Below are 19809 nucleotides of genomic sequence, written 5' to 3' on the forward strand. Positions count from 1 at the left end.
TGGAGAAAAAAAATACTTGTCAATTCTATTCTTATATGCGTTAACTGACAGAACCTTTTTGCATGCTGACGGCAAGCTATTCCAATCATTGACAATACGATTTGTAAAAAAATTGTGATGAGCATTATTATATATGAATTCACGCATTAGGACGTTGGAAGATGATCTGCGAATTGGTGGATTATGCCAATTACTCTCAAAATACTCTCAAAAACCAAAATACTCTCAAGATACTCTCAAAACCGTTTTCTAGCTTAAACTGACGGATTAAGTCGCCACGAGTCTCTTGCGAGTTTCCAAAGGAATAAAATTGAGCCGTCGACACCTCTCAGTGTAAGGTAATCCTATTAAATCATGAGGTACTTTTGTTGCTTTGTGCTGAATTTTTTCGATTTCTTTGATGTCACCTTTTAAGTAAGGACACCATACCGGAATAGCGAATTCCAGGTGCGGCCTAACATACGTAGTGTATAATTTACTCCAAAGCTTCATATCTCTTGATCTAAAATTTTTTTTTAATAGGCCAAGTATCATATTCGCTTTACGTGTTGTAACCTGTATGTGTTGATTCCATTTTAGATCATTAGATATGAAGATACCCAGGTCTCTCAATATCCGTTGCCTCAAGAGTAAGTGATATATTTTCATCATTCATTACATATTCATGATTACTATTTCCATAACCAAGGTGCATAACTTTACATTTTGGAACATTTTACTCCATCAGCCATTCCTTTGACCATTCTGTGACAATGTTTAAATCATTTTGGAGGATCAGGCAATCAGCATCGTGAAACTCAGGTCTTATTTCTTGTAACAGTTTAGTGTCGTCAGCATAGATATTATAAACTGATTTTAACTTATCCCTTCAGTCATTTATATAAATGATAAATAATGTTGGACCAAGTACAGACCCTTGAGGAACTCCGCTTAGAACATCGGTCCAGTCGCTAGAGTGTTCACCTAAAACAGTTCGCTGTTTTCAACTAATCAAAAATGACTCAATCCATTTTAGAACATTGCCATTAATCCCTTATGCTTTCAATTTATGAAGTAGCCTACGGTGAGAAACTTTATCAAACGCTTTCGCGAAGTCCAAAAATGCAATACCGACAAAAAATTTTTTACTTAACGCTTTCGTGATGTAGTCAACACTCTCCAACAAGTTAGACGTGCATCCTTTTTTGGACATAAATCCATGTTGATTATGTGAGATGCAGCTCGTTTTTTCAAGGTATTTAGTTATCTGTTCTCTGATATTCTTTTCCATTACTTTACATGGAGCTGATGTGATAGACACTGGTCTGTAATTAGCGGCATCAAGACGACTTCCTTTTTTAAACAATGGTGTGACGTGTGACTGGGTCCAAGCTGTAGGTGTTGAGCCTTCGGACAATGCTTTATTGTAAAGTAAAGTAAGAGGGTAAGTCATTTGAGCTGCGTATTCTATAAGTACCTTTGGACTAACGTTATCAGCACCAATAGATTTATTCGGGTTTAAACCTTTCAAATAAGCTAGCGTTGCTTCAAAATTAATAATTATATCGCCTGAGTCTTCTTGATAATGCCTTCTCTCAAAAATAGGTAACTGACTACTTTTACTATCATCAACAAAAACTGATTTGAAGTGTTCGTTAAGTCTGTTTGCGATATGTATTCCCTCTGTTAACATTTCACCTTTTGCATCAGATATAGCACTAATAGATACATGAACATTCTGTTGCGCCTTAGCATTAGCGTACACCCTTTTAGGATTACTTTTATCTGATGCTAGTTGTGCTTCAAATACTCGAACACGACGTTTACATGCTTTCTGCACTTGGCTTCTTAGTTTCCTATATTCACGAATCAGTGTCGCTGATCGCCAGTTAGTCGCAGATAAGTAATTGCCCAGTTATTTTTTTTGCTTTATCATAGCCAGTACCTCCTTATTCATCCACGGCACATTACAGGTGGTATGGACTTTTTTTAACGGAATAAATTGCTTGCTGAGTTTATTATATTTATTGCAGAAAAGTCCATAGCACTCATAAGTGTTTTTATTTTCAAATAATTGCTTCCAGTTAGTTTCCATAATCTTTTTACCAAAATTTATACAGTCACCTTTATTAAAGTCATATTTTTTGTTTGAGAAAGTTGACTCATTTTTAGAAAGGACGACATAATCCTAACTTAATATGCGATGACCTTGTGACAAATTACCTAACGGCAGAGAGCTATATAAGTTGATTACTTTTGTTGATAAGTCTGTAATAATTAAATCCAAAATGTTTTTCGCTTTGCCATTAGATGCCCCGAATATTGAGAAATCAACTGATTGTTCGAAGTTATGATTAACCAAAGTATCAAGAAAAAGACTTGCCGCACTATTTTGACCACTTAGTAATTCAATCCTGTCATCATCGTGCCATTTGATATCCGGAAAGTTGAAATCACCTCCTAGTAACATACAACTATACGCTTGTCTATCAACAGCTTGCTTAGCCAATATAATTGTTTTATTTATATCATTTATATGCGATAAAGGTGGTCTATAGACACACTCAATAAGAACAATTTTGTTACCGATTTTAATTTCTCACCATATTTGCTCGGAGTTGCTGTTGTTTAAGATCTCTCTTAGATTACGATCAGATACCTCATTCACGACTAGATCACGCTTGATATAGATAGCAACACCGCCACCGTGACTAATTCAATTTTTCTTTACTAGTGAGTAGTTGTTCAATTCAGAAGCAGATATTTCAGTAAACCACGTCTCAGAAATAAAGATTAAATCATACACATTTATGTCACAAAGTGCAGATAATTCGTTCATTTTATCCGGATTAAGGGAAGTTGCGTTAGTGTAAAAAATTTTAAAAATGTATTTTTAGGGTTAGGTTTAGCAGATTTTATTTTTGTATTTAATGCATTTGAATAAATATTCGCAAATAAACACTTTGATTCATTGTGTTTTTGCAATTCTGGCTGCTTGTGCATCTTTCCATTTGATGAAAGGATGCTTTTTATGTCCATTGAATTCAACTTCCTGTGAGGCATCAATGCATCGCAATTTATCGCTGCGGATGACAAATCTAAAGGACTTGTCAAGTTTTCCAAGCTTGTCAAGGTCAGAATTAGCTGCTTTTCTTTCTGAGTTTAATTTGTTGAATTCACTTTGTTCTTCTGCTGTGCGGTCAGGGCGTATAAATATATCTTTAAAATTGCCCGATGTTAATTGTTTTGCCGATGCTATAACGTCGTTCCTGATAGATATCGAATCAACTTCAATCATTAGAGGAGCAGGTTTATCAGAGTTAAAGTTCTTATTTTTTTTGAAACGTTCAACTCTAACTATATTGACTGATTTATTTAAGGATGCCATAACCTTTTTGAATTCCGCGGTGTCATCTTTAGTTATATCGCTTGGTTGAGTTTTTATAGATTCAGGTAGACCAAACACAACAATTCTCTTCTCTCTATTAGTCACGTCCTCATTATGTTTATTGAGCGCACTCACTACAACTACGTTTGCTAATGTACCGGGTTTGCTGACTTGTTCAACTAATTTAGATAGCAAAGGCTTTTCACTACTTTTGCTATCTTTCAGGGACTTTATTTCAATATCCTGTAAATCAATTCTATTAGTAAGTTCATCAATTCTGGCAGTAAGTGATTTAATTACATGAATAGCTTGTTTAAGTTCTTCTTTGGCAATTTTATCAGCGTTTTCCAGAGCGTCTTTAAGCTGTTTTTGTGTTACCATTTTTAGCAATTACCAGTGGAAGCGATTTTAGGGTGTATGTATATATGATTTGTTTTTAACTCGATAAATGTGCTTTGATATAGTTTATATCCTTCAAGCTTCAATAATATTTTTTTGAAAACTTATTACACAGGGACTAAAAAGTTTTAGTATGTGTTTTTTTCCGTGTATATATGTAATAATGTATCTTGTATTTGTAACGGAATATTTTAAGTTTCTTACTTCGTTAACTTATTATATCTTATAAATTTTAACGCGATCATTTCTTAGCGGTAATTGACGACAAGACCGAATGGTCTTCTACGAGTTCCCGCGTTCTTTTATTGTTTAATAACGATCATTATATATATATATATATATATATATATATATATATATATATATATATATATATATATATATATATATATATATATATATATATATATATATATATATATATATATATATATATATATATATATATATATATATATATGTTATTATTAGTATATATTTGTATTTTAAATATTGTAACAAAATGCTTATTTAAAATGTATTAAAAAGAACAAAACAATTATAAAAAAATTGCGCAAACGTACCCCACCACGGGGTAAGTTGGCGCAAACTATAAAAATGATTAAGAATGTACTATTAAGTCCAAAATTAATAGAAATTTTTTTACTATTAACTTTGGCAACAAATTTAAGCCAAAAATTTAATATTAGTTTTAACTCGTACCAAATATTATTACGTATAACAGCTAAAACAGTATCCCACTAAAACACACAGTATCCCACTAAAACAGTATCCCACTGTGTGAAAAAAACCTAAAAAAAAATATTTTCAAATTTTTTTGTAAAAGTAAGTTTTTTCAATATTGCTAAAAATTGAAAAAAAAAAAATTTTTTTTATAAAAATGTATATTTTTTTCCATAGTAAATGCTATGAGCCAACTTACCCTGTGAAAATTTTGTCAACTTAACCCGAAAGCCTTTTTTCAATAAACAGTCTATAGATCCTGAAAAACGGCGACTTTGAAAAAAAGTCTGACTGGATATAGTAAACTTATTGTAATTGGAACTTTTACAATAATTTTTTTTTCATACGACCAACTATTTTCTTTGTAAGGTGAAAAAGAAGCGATGTTCCAAAAGTTACGATTTTTGTCCAAAAAACACATAAATTTTAACATATTCCATGCGCATGCGCGAATCCTGACAATGCTTTAGTGAATGATGAAATGGTCAATCAGGAAAGTTCTGTGTAATTTTGTCACTTTTTGATGAAAGACTTTGAAGAAAAACGCAGTTCGTCAACTTACCCCTGCGGCCAACTAGCCCCGGTCTCGCCAATTAATACCATTTTTTTTATAAAAATATCAAGTAGAGTAATTTATCAAGATGCCGTGTTTGTCTTAATGATTCTAAAACTTTAAAAAAAAATTATTTTGTACGCGTAAAGTTAACTTTACCGCGCGCGTAAACGCGTATTGTACGCGTCGTAACTGCGCGTAAAATTTTTTTTATTAACAAAATTGAAACCTTTGTCCCAAAAATTATTATTTTAACATGTAGCCTGTTTTTTTTTTAGAAATATATTAAATTTTATATAATTTTTGCTGTTTTTTGATTGCCCCTGAGTGTGCTGCGCATGCAACTTGGATGAAAGCCATTTTACTCTGGAATCTAGTCATGGAGCAATAAGCTAGGGCAATATTTTATTATACGGTATTCATATACGAAAAATTAAAACTTTTTACATTGCTTTTGATATATAGTAACTTAAAATACAACTAAGTGCTATTTAACTTTTATTTAATTTATGTGATATTTTAATCAGATCAGCAAAAACTTTCATCAGACGTAAAATAAAAAACACAAAAAACGTGTACAAAATACCGTTAAGAAAGCATTATAAAGATGAACTGACATAAAGTGAATTTTATCATTTTGATATTTTTATAATTTTACAAAGTGGTGGAAAGCGTTTTATTTCAAGATTTGTTCCTGCATAACTGTTTTCAAAAAAATTTCTTATCTTTCTTTCATGGTAGTTAGAGTTAGTTGCAATTGTTTTGGGATGAATCCAATTAAATATGCCCAGGCAATCCGTGCAATGTTCTGTGGGTCCAAAAGCATACCAATTGCCTTTCAATGTGTTTACCTGATACTCGGTAAAAACACTCGGTTTTCTTTTTTGTTTCTTCCAAATAATCGCCACCGCATCAACGCAAAACCTTATACACACCCGGATTGTTATTTGGTAATAATTGGCATGCTTAAATAATTATGTCATACTGTAAGAAGCAAGAGCTGTAATATTATTCATTTCAATATGTTTTGTTAGACTGCTTAAGATAACCAGCCACAAGTTTTACTTAAAAACAACTTGGTTGTTATTACATAATATTACATAAAATTATGTATTACATAAAAGTTGGCGGTGTTGTAAACATAACTCCATGACTCTTAAGGTCTCTTCTGATATGCGTTTTACAAGTTTAAATATGACTAACTTTTCGGGATCCTACTCGCATTGCTTCGCGTTTAAATAGCCAATATGACTGACCCTGCGATATCCCTCGGCGACAATTCTAATGACAAAGAAATAGTTTGTTCGTTTTGTGGAAGTAAAATTCTAAAAGCTCATGCTTGTTATTTATTGAATAAATCTGTAGGTTTTTATTTTTATATCTAAAAAATTATTTATGTAGCAAATTATAAAAAGATATGTATAAAAAGATATGTATAAAAAGATATATTAAAAAAATAGAGTTAACATTTGGTTGTCTTTTTGGAAATAACATCAACAATATCATCAACAACAACGTATTTATATAAAGTAAACATAAGATTAAAGAAACAAATCTTGATGCCTGACTCTAGCATCATAATAAAATAGAGGTGACCAATGGCTAACGTTTACATCTTAATTATAATTTTTTAAACAATAGTTGTTTAATAAAAATGTACGTCTGACTTATTTATAAACATAATTATTTTATTGACACATTTTAATTTTAAAGACACAGTTAAATTTTTAAATAAAAAAGGTAAAATGTGGTAAAAAAGAAATGGTTTAAACCTGTACGGTACCTCTCTAAAGCCATTGTAAAATAATTTATCAATTGAAATATCATTTCAATTGTTAAAATATTTTGCAACGGCTTTATAGGGGTACATTATGCTTTGCATAAAACGTTTTCAAAGTCTAATAAATATGTTAGTTATTCAATCCTGTATCTACAGCACTTTTAATTGTTGCAGTTAGTCTGAGTAAAATAAATTTTTGAAATAAAAAAATTTTGATTTGTTGTAAATTTATATAACTATATAGTCTTTTTAAAATCTTGTTGTTGTTAAGGAAAAGTAGCATTAGGATTATCATGATTATTTTCATGATTACTGCAATTATCATTATAATCATCATTATATAAATGTTGCTACGGTAGTTAAAAACATGATCATAATGTGATCATGATGGTCTTATGGTTATATAATGATTGTGATCCTGATAATCTCATCATAATCATGATCAAAATGTTATGAAAAAACTGAACATGATGATTATAATGCTTTTTTTTAGTTTCCTTTGCCTCACATGAAAGTCAAAACCGAGGACAGTTTTAACAGCCAAGTAGAATGTCTTTCAGAATATTGGTTGGTAAATGATATGATGACATTTGAGAATGTCGGTTTCTCACATAATGTAGGTACAATAAAGTATTTAGCGTGTGCTGATTGTGAAATAGGACCAATTGGTTATCATGATACTCAAGTTCCAAATGAATTTTATGTTGCTGTTTCCCGAGTAAAATATATTTGAACATAGAATGTTTAATTTATTAAATATACAATAAATTACTGTAATTTTTTTGTTTTATATAATGAAACATGGTTTATAAATAAATGTTTGTTTTTATTCCTATACTGCAAAGTTTAAGATAGTGAAAATAAATTTAAAAAAAGTAAATTGTTACGAATATGTTACCCATTACCCGTTACCCATTAATATATTAATAAGATATTTTTTGTGTATTTAGTAATATTTTTATTTCTATTGGTAGCTTTATTAACCTATAATATTCAATAAAAACGGAATTAAAATGATTTAATTAAACTATATAGAAGTTTTTAGACTAAGTAATTATTTGTATTTTCAAGATGTAACTGTAGTATGTGCAATGAGTAGTTCATTTGAAGATCAAGTTGCATTAACCTGTTATGAAGCTTATAAAAATATGGGTAAAAAAGGTAAACCTGAAGCTGGTCGTGAATGGACAAAAATGAGTAGTGTTGTTCAGACAAATGCTGATGGTGAAGTATATAATTTTATTTGTGAGATTGAATTGTTTTGAGGAATATTTTAATATTTTATTTTGTTTTAATTCAAGTTTTTATTAATCATTTATCTTCTTTTTTTTTAATATAATTTTTTGTTTTTTCTTTGATAAAACTTTGCTTGTTTATTTGTAAAGCTATGTCATTAATAACAAAACCTTGCTGTCATATGGAAAGCCACTAAGTTGAGTGAAACTACAAATTTTTTTTTACTTTTTTTTTTTTTTTGCCTTCACAAGTTTGAGCTTCTTTTTTCATTTCTTGATCATAAATTTCTGAAAAAAAGATTTTTGACAAAGAAGGCTTTTTTAAAAAGTGCAAAAATTTGGCTCAAGGAGGAGCATACTATACAAGGAATTTTGATCATAATCAGAATGATTTTGATCAATCATGCAACTATATACATGCAATGGATATAGTTGTATGTTCAGGTTAATACATCATAAGTGAAACTTTAAATGCTTTAGTAAAAAGTGGAAATAAGTCTAGTTTTTAAAGGTCCATATTTTGAATATTGAAAGATCTGTGTTGTGAAATTTAATATGGAAACTCTAAAATCTACCTCTAAAATATGATGCTAAATACAATCTTGCCATTGATAAACACATTTTACCTATTTAAAATTAGCTGGTTAAATCTAATTTAGGTCTAGTTGAGTTGATTTTGAGTATGAATTTTATAGTGGGAATAGTGGGGTAGTTACTTTTTCTTAATATATACAGCATAATAAAAACTTTTTTTTTTGAAAAGAAGAAAGTTTTCTCACTAAACAAAGCCAAGTGCTTCATTTAATAAACCTGCAAAAAATCAAGTCTGGTCTGTCCATCATGACACTTAAATAAAGCATCAACTTTCATTAAAGTTGAATTGTTTAAATGTCTTTAATTTCTTGTTTTTCAAGGTATGTACTGTGTGTGTCAGGGTATTTATTATGCATTTAACCAGTCTTCAAAACCAACTAAAAAATTTTTTTAGTGTTTTTTAAATTTAACATTTAGGTTTTTGTTTAACCAAATTGCTTGATTAATTTTAAGTTCTTGATTTCTCATTACATTTTTTTAATATTTAAAATAATATATTTTATGTTTTATATATATATATATATATATATATATATATATATATATATATATATATATATATATATATATATATATATATATATATATATATATATATATATATATATATATTATTGTGAAGCTGAAGGTAATATCTATAGCTACAGGGACCAAGTGCATTGGGAAAAATATGCGAACAAGAACAGGTATAATTGGTGCTTTAATTGAATTTTTTTTTGAGTACTTTCATAAGGTTTTAAGAAAGTTTTAATAACATCTACTTGAAATGATATTTTGCAAAGAAATCAAAATTAGTATAATATTGTCAAGTAAAAAATCATGTTATACTGGATTATTTTGAATTGATTTATTCACTCAATGTATGCAATTTGTTATGAATATCTTTTACCTCAAATGACTGATTGACTTAAAATAAATTTTTTTTTCTGAATTCACCTTTACAAGGCCGAGAGGGCCACTACAGTCACTTAGTTACTTTTTTATTTTTTTAATTATGATTACAACCCTCTCTTAACTCTTTAACTCTGAAATATGAGCCTTGGCAATTTGGAAACGATTTGAACACAATACTACCAGGGATGTGGTGGGCATTAAACTCATAACTTTTTGTTTATGAGGTGAGCACTGTACCACTACACCATTATTGGATGATAAAGATGGGGAAAAAAAGCCTTTTAATCGCTATTTGTCTAATGTCTCAAATGTCCGAGTATCCTTTGACTAAAAAATCAATTAAAACTATAAAAATGACTAACTTATGTTGATGTATCCATTGTGAAAAATGCTTGATGAAGATGCACTTGTTGCACAATTATGCACTTGAGTAACTTAAAAAATTAAAATTAATTAAAATAACTTTCAGTAAATTAAAAGAGCTATTTTTAGTTTTTTTCACATCAAAAAAGACAATCTTTATTTAAAAGTTTTTTTTATAAAAGTCTTTTCTATAAGAAACTTGTATGCAATATGAAAGCAATTGTTCATTCAATACAAAATCATTGTATCGTTCATTCAAAATTTAATTGTAAATTTCCTGCTCTTTTTGCTTTCTGTTTGTTTAAATTTTTTGATTTAGTAAATGTTTGTGCTGAATTAACGTTTTTCTTCTCAAAGAGTAAGAAAGCAACAATTGAATTTTTGATGTCTTTAAAACTATAAAATATGAAAAGAAGGGTTTTAACTAGTGTTGTTATCGACTTCGACTACATGGACCAAAAGTTAAAAGTCGAAGTTAGTTGACTTTGAAAAATCAAATAGTCGATTTAATCAACTATTGAATTTCTACTAATTGACTAAAAGTTGATTTAGTTTAATAATAGTCTTAAAATTTATATCATTTTTATTGATTTTAGCTTTTTCAATATTTAATTTTGTTCATTTTATTACAATACAGTTGACTCTTGGTATCTTGAACTCTCAAGGGACTGGGAAAAAGGTTCAGGAGTTGGAGATATTGAGAGGATGTTGGCTCAAATAACTGTGCAATGGACTGAAAATAAAGTTCAATATACACAAAAATATCGAGTAGTCAACTGTATGTAGTATTATTACTCTTACATGCTTCCTAGTTTTTTTATTTATTCATTTTAGGTTTTATCTATTTTATAGCATGTTAGCAATATTTATACCTACTTTACACCTAACTTTTGGCTTGCGTTTCATTTTTTTGATTGTTTGTTTGTTTACTCTTGTGATTTTCATAAATACTTTCATACAGGGTCAAACTGTTTTGGGGCCATTGGGCAAAAAACAAGTGAAGCTCCAAAATCATAACGTCGTGAAACTAAATTATTGGGGCTTGGTAATATATTCTCCCATCTTTAGAGTGACCTGCTATCATATTGTTTTGTTCTAATAATATTTGCATGATATTAAAAGATAAAAAGCAAACAAATATTACTTTATTATTTTTATTTCAATTTATTTCAAAAAAAAAGAAATATTTGTTTTGACTTGGTCAATTTGAAAAATTTGTTAGTTGATTTTAGTTGATGGTTGAATTATTTAAAAGTTGTAACCACCTGCAATATAAAAAGTTTACTTTTTAATTAAGTTTTTTTTTTTCTGTCAATTAAAAATATGAAATATATGTTTTTCTTTTTTTTTTTTTTTTTTGTTTTTTTTTTAATTTTTCTTTATCGAAAATTATTCTTTAACATGATCAGTATTCCTTATTTTATCCATGATTAAATATTTCTTTATTCTTTTGTTCATATGTACCATTCAATGTTCATTTTTAAATACTGTCACAATTATATTATGTCATTTATTTCAAAGACCAAATTCTTACGAATATACCTAAATAAACTTCACTTCTTTTCTTCCAGTAACTTCAAACTCTAATAGTGGTTGCTCGCAGCCTTGTTCGAAGTGAAGATGCTTAAAAAAAAAACATAAGTGTAGGATTTTAGTTAAAAAAAAAAATACTGAAATTAAAGCTTAACATAAGTTTTAATTTAAGTAAACTAAAGTTTTTTATATTTTTGCTTTGTTTTATTTTTCTTACCTTTAAATTTATCTCTCTTATACTTACATAATCATTTTTTTAGTATATTTTTAACATTAATTATTATTATTGGTTTGATTAGTTATTTGATTTTCGGTATTTAAGGATATATTTTGAATGACAGTCATGCTGAAGTTCTTGCGAGGAGACTGCTTTTAAAGTGAGTATTTAAAAAAAATTTGTTTCCCTAGTTGAAGTAGTTTCAAATAGTGATTTAAAATTTTTTTTAACAAATAAAAAAACAAACACAATGTGTGTATAATGAGGTTAGTGTAACGCTAATACAAAGTATTCTATGGTTTGTTTGTTTGTTTCTATAGTTCTAATTTTTAACACAGAAATACGTGAAAAAAAAATGTTAAAAAAAAAAGTTGTTTTATAAAACTTTTGCTTTGTTAAATTATCTTAACTTAATTTACTTCATGTGTTATTTAATAATTTTTCTACAAAGTACTGCTACTAAAAATTTTTTCCATTTGTGATATTGATCTTTCCACTCACAATAATATCATGATGTAATAAGCTTTGTTTGTAAATTAAATAATTATAAAGTTGTATCCAGAACTCTATCATGAAGAAATTTTGAAAATTATTTTTCTAAAACTTTCTGTACTATAGAAAGATTCAACTGAAATTTAGTTTACAGCTTTGATGATAGCAATAAATCATGGTTAAATATGAAAATGTTACTTTAACAAGCCATCAATGTACATGCTCCTATCATTTTAAAAAGAGTTAGAGGTCAGGTGTGCCCGTACATGAAAGATCAAATAATGCAAACAGCATAAAAATGTAAAAAAATTGTGTTCTTCACATTTTAATGCTGTGAAAACAAATCATTGTAACAACTTTTTGATCAAAAAATTTAAAAATAATTAAACTCTTATTAAACATTCAACTAGAACAGTGCTGGTCCATAATAAAAAAAAAATTTTAAGCTTTCTAAATATTTTAAAATTGATGGACTAAAATCATCAAAAATCTAAAAATATTTAATGCATTTTGTATATATTTTTTGAGTGTAGCCTTTATTAAAAGTCAAAATAAATTTTGCTGGGAGAATTATCAAAATAAGAAATTTATTACTAAATCCTGGTAGCCACAGTTTTAAATTTAAAACAGTCAATTTCCTGACCCTTCGGTGAAATTCTAAAATGGTTTTTAAATGCCATCATCATATTCTGCAATACAAATTGTTGCCATCACTATATTATGCCATAAAATAAGTTTGAATGATTTTTGCCATAAAATAAGTTGCCATATTATGGCATATATTAATGCCATGAAATAAGTTTGAATGATTTTTTTTAAGATTTTTTTGTGACAAGAATCAATTTAATATGCCTTTGCTATATTTTATCTAGTAAACATTTTATTATTGGTATTTTTAGGTACTTTTACCAACAACTTGAGCTTTCCCTTTTAAACAGTAACAAAAGTATTTTTACTTGTTCTGGTGTTGAAACAAGATCATTTGAATTGAGAGATGGTGTTAAGTTTCATTTGTTTTCTACTGATATTCCATGTAATCCATTAATTTTTTATACATATTTTCAAACATTTTTATTTCTTATTTTTGTAGTTTATTTATTAAATTTGAAACTTTTATTACAATAACTGAGATTTCATAATTAAGGATCTTTGATTTTTATTATTATTATTATTTTTTGATTAATTAAATTTCAAATTGATAGATATAATCTACCATCAGTAAGTAGATATTATCTACCATTTTGAATTTTTGTTTTAAAAATTTCAACTTTCATATTTGCAAAAGTTATTGTCATTAAAGTTCAAATTAATTTTAAACTCAATAAAAGAAGGGCTTGCACATATAATTTTAATAACATTAAGTTGGAAAAAAAAGTACAAAAAAAAAAACAAAAACAAAAACATGGAAAAGCTATTGCTTTTCATTGATTTTTTGCTTGGTAGTGGTCAACTTGTCACTTATGGTAGTGGTCAACTTGTCACTTATGGTAGTGGTCAACTTGTCACTTATGCTAATCTTATTTAATAAACCAGAATTTGGTTTTTAGCTCAGGCTGATTTTAAAATCTTTTTGTTAAATAATAAAAGTTACAATTTTTTTTTTTGCCTCAATCAAGAAAAGTAAATTTTAAAAAATGAGCGTGGTACTACTAAGGTTGTTATGTGGGACAAACTCAAAACTTCTCACTTATGATGTAGCCACTCTACTACCTACACCACTACTACATTAGGTTATAAAGCATTGCCCATAAATTATGCAATGCTAGTCCTATTTTTTAAAATAGAAGTAGGAGATTTGCTTCTTTGTGCAGCGGTTTTCACTGGATTTAAAGGCCTATTTTTATTTTTGGTTAATTAATGACTCTGCGAAGAAAAACTTTTGATCTTTTTTGTTTTGACTATTAGTTAAGTTTAGCATTGCATATTTTATTGACGATCGCTACGTGATATTTATGGAAGGTAATCTTACTTAATTTTCTTCAGGTAGAATATCAAATAAGATTTAATAAAAAGTATTTATGGTACATAAATGACATTCAAAACTATAAATGACATTCAAACTAGTGCCAATTAAGCATGCAATTCCTAGAATATCAAACACCAAAATAGCTTAGAGTTTTGCCCTCATCCAACTCTCCCCCCTCCCCTTCCTTCATTTGAAAAATTGCATATAAACAACATATTTTTTTAAAGGTGGGGATGCTGCTATTTTTTTCCAAAGCTCAAAAAAAAGAAAGTGTGAATACGCAGATGATAAGACCAAATGCCAGAAGAAAAAAAATGATGAAAATGTGCCATGTACAGATTCTTGTGAATCAAACTTTTATGCAAAATGCACTGCAAAAATGTGTGAACAATACAAAACTAGTGATGTTTCAAGTGAACCCACACAGTTTATGAAAGAAAGTTGTGTTACTGAACTTGATATTAACCGCACTGGTGCTAAATGTGTTCCATCAGGAAATCAAGACTTAATGCTGCCTGGTATTAATTATCATGTGGTTAGTGCATTACGCATTAAACCTGGTCGAGGTGATCAAACAGTTTCTATGTCCTGCTCAGATAAAATCATGAAATGGTGTGTATTAGGTCTGCAAGGTGGAATTTTAAAGAATTTTATTCAAAAAAGCATTTTTTTATCTTCCATAATTATCGCAAATGTTCACTTTGATATAGCTGCTATCAAGAGATCGCTATCACTTCGAAACAGGGAAAATATTGAAAACTTAGCAATACATGTGCCTGAAATTTTACATACAACATATTTGTTTGAGCATAGAAAAGAGGCTATCAAATGTAAGACAAACACCGGAAAAATAACACCTTCAGGAACAGGTAATTTATAAATAATTATTAGGCTCTTTAAAAATCAATATGAAATAACTTACATGTATTATCAAGTCAAATTTAACGTTTGTAAATTTTTATAATTTAAAAGTTTTGAACTAAATAAAAATGCTACATAAAATTAAAATGCTACATAATAATCAAATTAAAATAAGTGAAATGAATGATTTAATAATAAATGAATAATATAAAAAATTTGGAATATTTTTGTATAATAGTAATTAATCAAATAGTATTACTCAACTTGTTAGGGTCAGTTTCTTAGTGTATTATCCTTAATTACCCATCTTATAAGAGTCAATTACTTAGCATATTGGGTCAAATTACCAAACTTATTAGACTCTGTTAATCAGCATATCAAGCTTGATTACCCAGCCTATTCGATAAGTCTTAAAAAATTTCATATTTGCTTGATTATTGATTTGATATTTCCTTAATAAATATTTATTGATACTAATGATCATAAAAATTCTTTGCAATTGTTGTATATAATAATAATAAATAAAAATTTATATTTTAGCTATCCTTTGGTGTCAAATATGTAATATTCATGAAGTTTCAGCCAATGGTCGTTTACATGGGACAACTAAAAAAGATTTTAACACTTCTAAAATTCGGTATGTAAAATAAATTTTATTTATACATAAAAGAACCTCAAAAATACTTATTATGTCAGTTAACCTTACTTAAATAAAAATTGGAAAATTAATTATATTAGAATATACATATTTTTTTTCTAATTACTATCAAATTTTAAGTATATTTATAATGGTAAATGGAAAACATGAATCATTTTTTGTTTATTGCCTCTTTTCTGTCTCCTCAAAATGTAACATTTCCGTGGTATTACTATTTTTTTGTTATTATTTTTTTTTTTTTGGGCCTAGCATAGCATATGCATTTGTATGCATCTACGCATAATATATGGCCATGTCATGCATCTTTTATCTAAAAGTTCTTTTGCCCTCTTGGAAAAAGCTGTCTTGATCTCAAGGGAATTCTAATAAATTGTTGCAGTCATACTGCTTTACAACTTACAGCAGTCATAAATTTATAGATAATAAAAAATAAGTTACAACTTACAACTTACAGCAGTCATAAATTTAGTTAAAATTGTTTTCAATGATAATAGTTTCGTAGCTTCATAATTATTTTGTGTTATTTAGTTTCAGACTGTGTCAGCGAAGTTCAGACTCTGAATATCAAGCAAATTTAGTTCTAGATATTTTATATATATATATATATATATATATATATATATATATATATATATATATATATATATATATATATATATATATGTATATATATATATATATATATATATATATATATATATATATATATATATATATATATATATATATATATATATGTATATGTATGTGAGCAAGGAAATAGCAGTACTAAAAATTTATTGATATGTTGATTGGTATTCACCTTCAGTTTAATATAGAAAGGCTTTTTCAAATTATAAAACAAAAGTTGAAGAACTAAGTGGAAACATAATATTATTATGCAAGAGAAAAGAATTGTTAGATTTGTTAAAAGCAAACAGTTTTTATTTGCCAAGTATATCTAAGATGATCTTAAATTAGAGATGAGTGAAACTATTGTATGTATACTCTTAAGAGAGAATAGTCTAAATACCTGCACACCACAAAAGGTTTTTTTGTAAAATAAAAAATGCAGTGTGAAATGTTTGCAGTTTGCGAACCAACATCATGTTTGACCTATTATAAAGCAGTGCAATGTATTATTGACAGGTTAATCAAATTCATTGTTTACAGAGGTACAGCTTCAAAGACATGGTTTAGGCATTTCAAGACATAGTATAGACTGCTTCTCATTTATATAATGTAAGTATTATGTATAATGGTGTAGAACCTATTCATGAGATAAATGGTGTTATGGACCAACCTATATATGTGGATATTATCAATAGTGTGATGCTACCCTATGCTAATGAAGATGTGCTGCTAAAATGTTTCAAAAATTCTAACAAGACATTGACCTGAAACCATTTTATAGCCTTATGTCATTAACTTAGCACAGTTAGCCTTAACTAAATTTAGGTTTTCTGAATTGTGTCCAAATTAATTTCAACGTTTTTTTCTGAAAGAGTATAGTTTACTGATCACTGTGTATATAGTCCACCAAATCAGATAACTCCTATTAAGTAATTATGGCATTTTAAAGATTTTTTCGCGCCTTTATTTCGCGCCTTTTATTTTGCGCCATTTTGTTTTCATTCAAAGTTTACAGACAATTTATTGGAAATGAATAATACAGATGGTATTGTGTTATATTACATAGTTTAAAAGTGCATAATCACATGATCGGAATGTTTTAATTCATCAAAAAATTTACAAATATAAAATTAAAAACTATTTCTTCTTGAATTGAATCACTAAAAAATATCAACATTTAGATCAACATGTCCAAGAGAAACAAGATGTTTTCCATTATAAGAACTTAATGCCCTTACTAAATTATGTCTATAATTAGAATTATTTGCGGACACCTTGTACCGCTTCCACGAGGCAGTTTTGAAGAGGTAGTGAACACTTTCTCCTGATTGCTCCGAATAAACTCCAAGGCCCATTTTTTTTGTTTTACAGAATTCAGATACATGATTGAACAGGATATGAAATTTTGGTGTTAAAGTAATACCATGTTCCAACATCAAATTTTTATAGCAGGCTTTTAAATTTTTGATATTAGTTTGAAAGTTTTCATCAAGTCCGGATCAAAAGCAAGACTCAACAACTAAATTTAACAACCTTAAGCATTCTCCAAAAGACTTTAGTTTAATTGGCAGCTTATAATTAAAGACTTCCTACTTTTTAAGAATTTTTAACCAGTCTTAATAATTTGCAACTGTTTGTAAATCTTCTTCATATTCATTTCCGACCAAATCCACTCCATGTTATCCATAACATGGTTGACAGTTCCCTCCATTATATGAAGCTCCGATAAAACAAGTCTATCTACAAGAAATTCAGAGGGGTTTCCATGTACTAATACAGGGTTTATATAATTCTTAAATTGTTGTGCACACTTAGGTTTTGAACCAGATTCTTTGAATTTTATATAGTTGTTTTGACAGCTCTCGAAAGTTCTGTATGGAGCATTTGCCCAAGTTTCTCTTCTATCCCACTCACATACATTAGGGATGAATTGAACTGCTACTTGGAGATATACCTGTCAGAATTTGACTAAGTTTTATGTCGCGTACCCCAATGTGCTCAACTTTTTCAAGATTTAATTTTTCAAATAATATTTTAATGTTTAAATATCTTTCTGGGATTTTGTGGAGCAACCAAAAGAAGAAATGAAGCATTTACTGACGAATCTTAAAATATTTTTTTAGACTGTCTTTATATAAAGACCTGCAAGCTGTTACCAGTTTTCTTTTAAGGTAATCTATTTCAACTTTGCCGTAATTTTCAAAAATTTCATTAAGATTAGCTATATTTAAACAAAATTTGATACAGCCGCTTCCCCCGTCAACAGTAATTTTTAGCAACAGATTCTTAGAATCAACACATTTAAGATCCAGGAGTAGTTTAACAAAAAGAGTAACATCATTGCATTACGCTACTGTAATATTTTTATATTCCAAAGTTTTATCTTTAATTTTAAATTCAAGTAAAATATTTTCTTCGGTAAATAATGGAAGAAGATGTCCTAAAATGGGAGAGGACTGTACAAATCAGAGACACAGCCTTTTAGTCCAGGTTCTACAGCGTTTCTTCTTTTTTCAACAACTTTGTAATTATTAATTTTTTTATATAATAAGTTTTACTCCAAATATTTTATCATTTTATTGTGCAGAATTAAATTTGTATTAGTATTGTGATTTTACCTTATCATGTTAGCAAGTTTTATCATTTCATGGTTACTTAAGGAAAGAGAATTCTGAATATAAAGAAGATTTTTGTGAGTAAGATTGGTTGTTTTTGGAGTATTCTCAGATCCAATAGATAGTTTCATTTTACTACCTCCTGTCTTCAATGAAATGGTGTTACCACCTTCACTACATAGCTTTTCTTTAATAACGCGAGAAGCCATTTGTTCCTTGACATCTAAATAAGTTACAAAACTATGGAGACTGAATGAAAAAGGTTTCGACAACTTTACATTGTTAAAAAGGTTATAGGTTCAAAAGCTTACAAAGGTTTTTTTAAATTAAAATTATCATTAGATTTATTATTCTTAACAATTCTTTCACTTATCTCTCTATTAGTAACGCAAATTAATACCGTTTTTCTAATACCTTGATATCCGGATGCAGTTGATATGATATTTCTGAAAAAAAATCACATTTACGAACTTGTTTTCTATAGAACGTGATATACAATCTTTCACAGTCAAATAATCAAAGTTATAAAAACGTTCTCTACATGAGCGTTGTTGCATTGCATTTATGATGCAATCCTCTTTTAACTTTAGTCAGACAAGAAAATATTTTGTAAAATGTCTATGTCTAATGGAATTTTTTCTAAAATTTAATAGCCGGGGGAGTTGGAATAAGAATGCCCTGGGTGGAAAATTTTTGAAAAATTAATTAACGGAGGGGGGGGGGGGGACGTTTATTAGGCACCAAAGAGTACACCGCGGACTAATAGCTGCCGTTTTTAAACTCTTTATACCAGATTTTTTCTTGGGTATCCTTCCCTGCGTTCTTGCGATTTTGCATATTTCACAGCTGCCAGTTTTTAGTTTCCTGAAGTTATATAAAAAATTATAATTTTATAATTCTTTACAACAGATATAGAAATAAAATAACATTTTACCCATTTCGTGTTT

The 19809-nt window shown here is 28.3% G+C and overlaps 3 protein-coding genes across 5 annotated transcripts in view; 2 read left to right on the forward strand and 1 right to left on the reverse strand.

Moving 5' to 3' along the window:
• Window positions 1-1033: 1033 nt before the first annotated feature.
• On the reverse strand, window positions 1034-2818 carry LOC136089527 (uncharacterized). The gene is made up of 3 exons (XM_065815577.1): window positions 2711-2818; window positions 2203-2479; window positions 1034-1857 (listed from the first exon to the last, which is right to left on the reverse strand). The coding sequence occupies exons 1-3, from the start codon at window positions 2816-2818 to the stop codon at window positions 1034-1036; spliced, it is 1209 nt and encodes a 402-aa protein (XP_065671649.1).
• A 3471-nt stretch (window positions 2819-6289) lies between these two features.
• Window positions 6290-7555, forward strand: LOC100207958 (guanine nucleotide exchange factor MSS4). The gene is made up of 2 exons (XM_065815578.1): window positions 6290-6403; window positions 7316-7555. The coding sequence occupies exons 1-2, from the start codon at window positions 6290-6292 to the stop codon at window positions 7553-7555; spliced, it is 354 nt and encodes a 117-aa protein (XP_065671650.1).
• A 282-nt stretch (window positions 7556-7837) lies between these two features.
• Window positions 7838-19809, forward strand: part of LOC100215148 (tRNA-specific adenosine deaminase 1) — a 15645-nt gene continuing 3673 nt past the window's right edge. For 2 of the 3 annotated variants that reach the window (XM_065816861.1, XM_065816862.1), the window contains exons 1-6: window positions 7838-8051; window positions 9274-9337; window positions 11764-11818; window positions 13050-13183; window positions 14344-14985; window positions 15518-15614. In XM_065816861.1, coding sequence (XP_065672933.1) covers window positions 7914-8051; window positions 9274-9337; window positions 11764-11818; window positions 13050-13183; window positions 14344-14985; window positions 15518-15614 — 1130 coding nt within the window. In that variant the 5' untranslated portion in view covers window positions 7838-7913. The remainder of the gene's footprint in view (window positions 8052-9273; window positions 9338-11763; window positions 11819-13049; window positions 13184-14343; window positions 14986-15517; window positions 15615-19809) is intronic. The other variant, XM_065816863.1, reaches the window with a different exon arrangement.

This window comes from Hydra vulgaris, chromosome 13 (genome assembly GCF_038396675.1).
Source record: "Hydra vulgaris chromosome 13, alternate assembly HydraT2T_AEP".
Classification (NCBI taxonomy): domain Eukaryota; kingdom Metazoa; phylum Cnidaria; class Hydrozoa; order Anthoathecata; family Hydridae; genus Hydra; species Hydra vulgaris.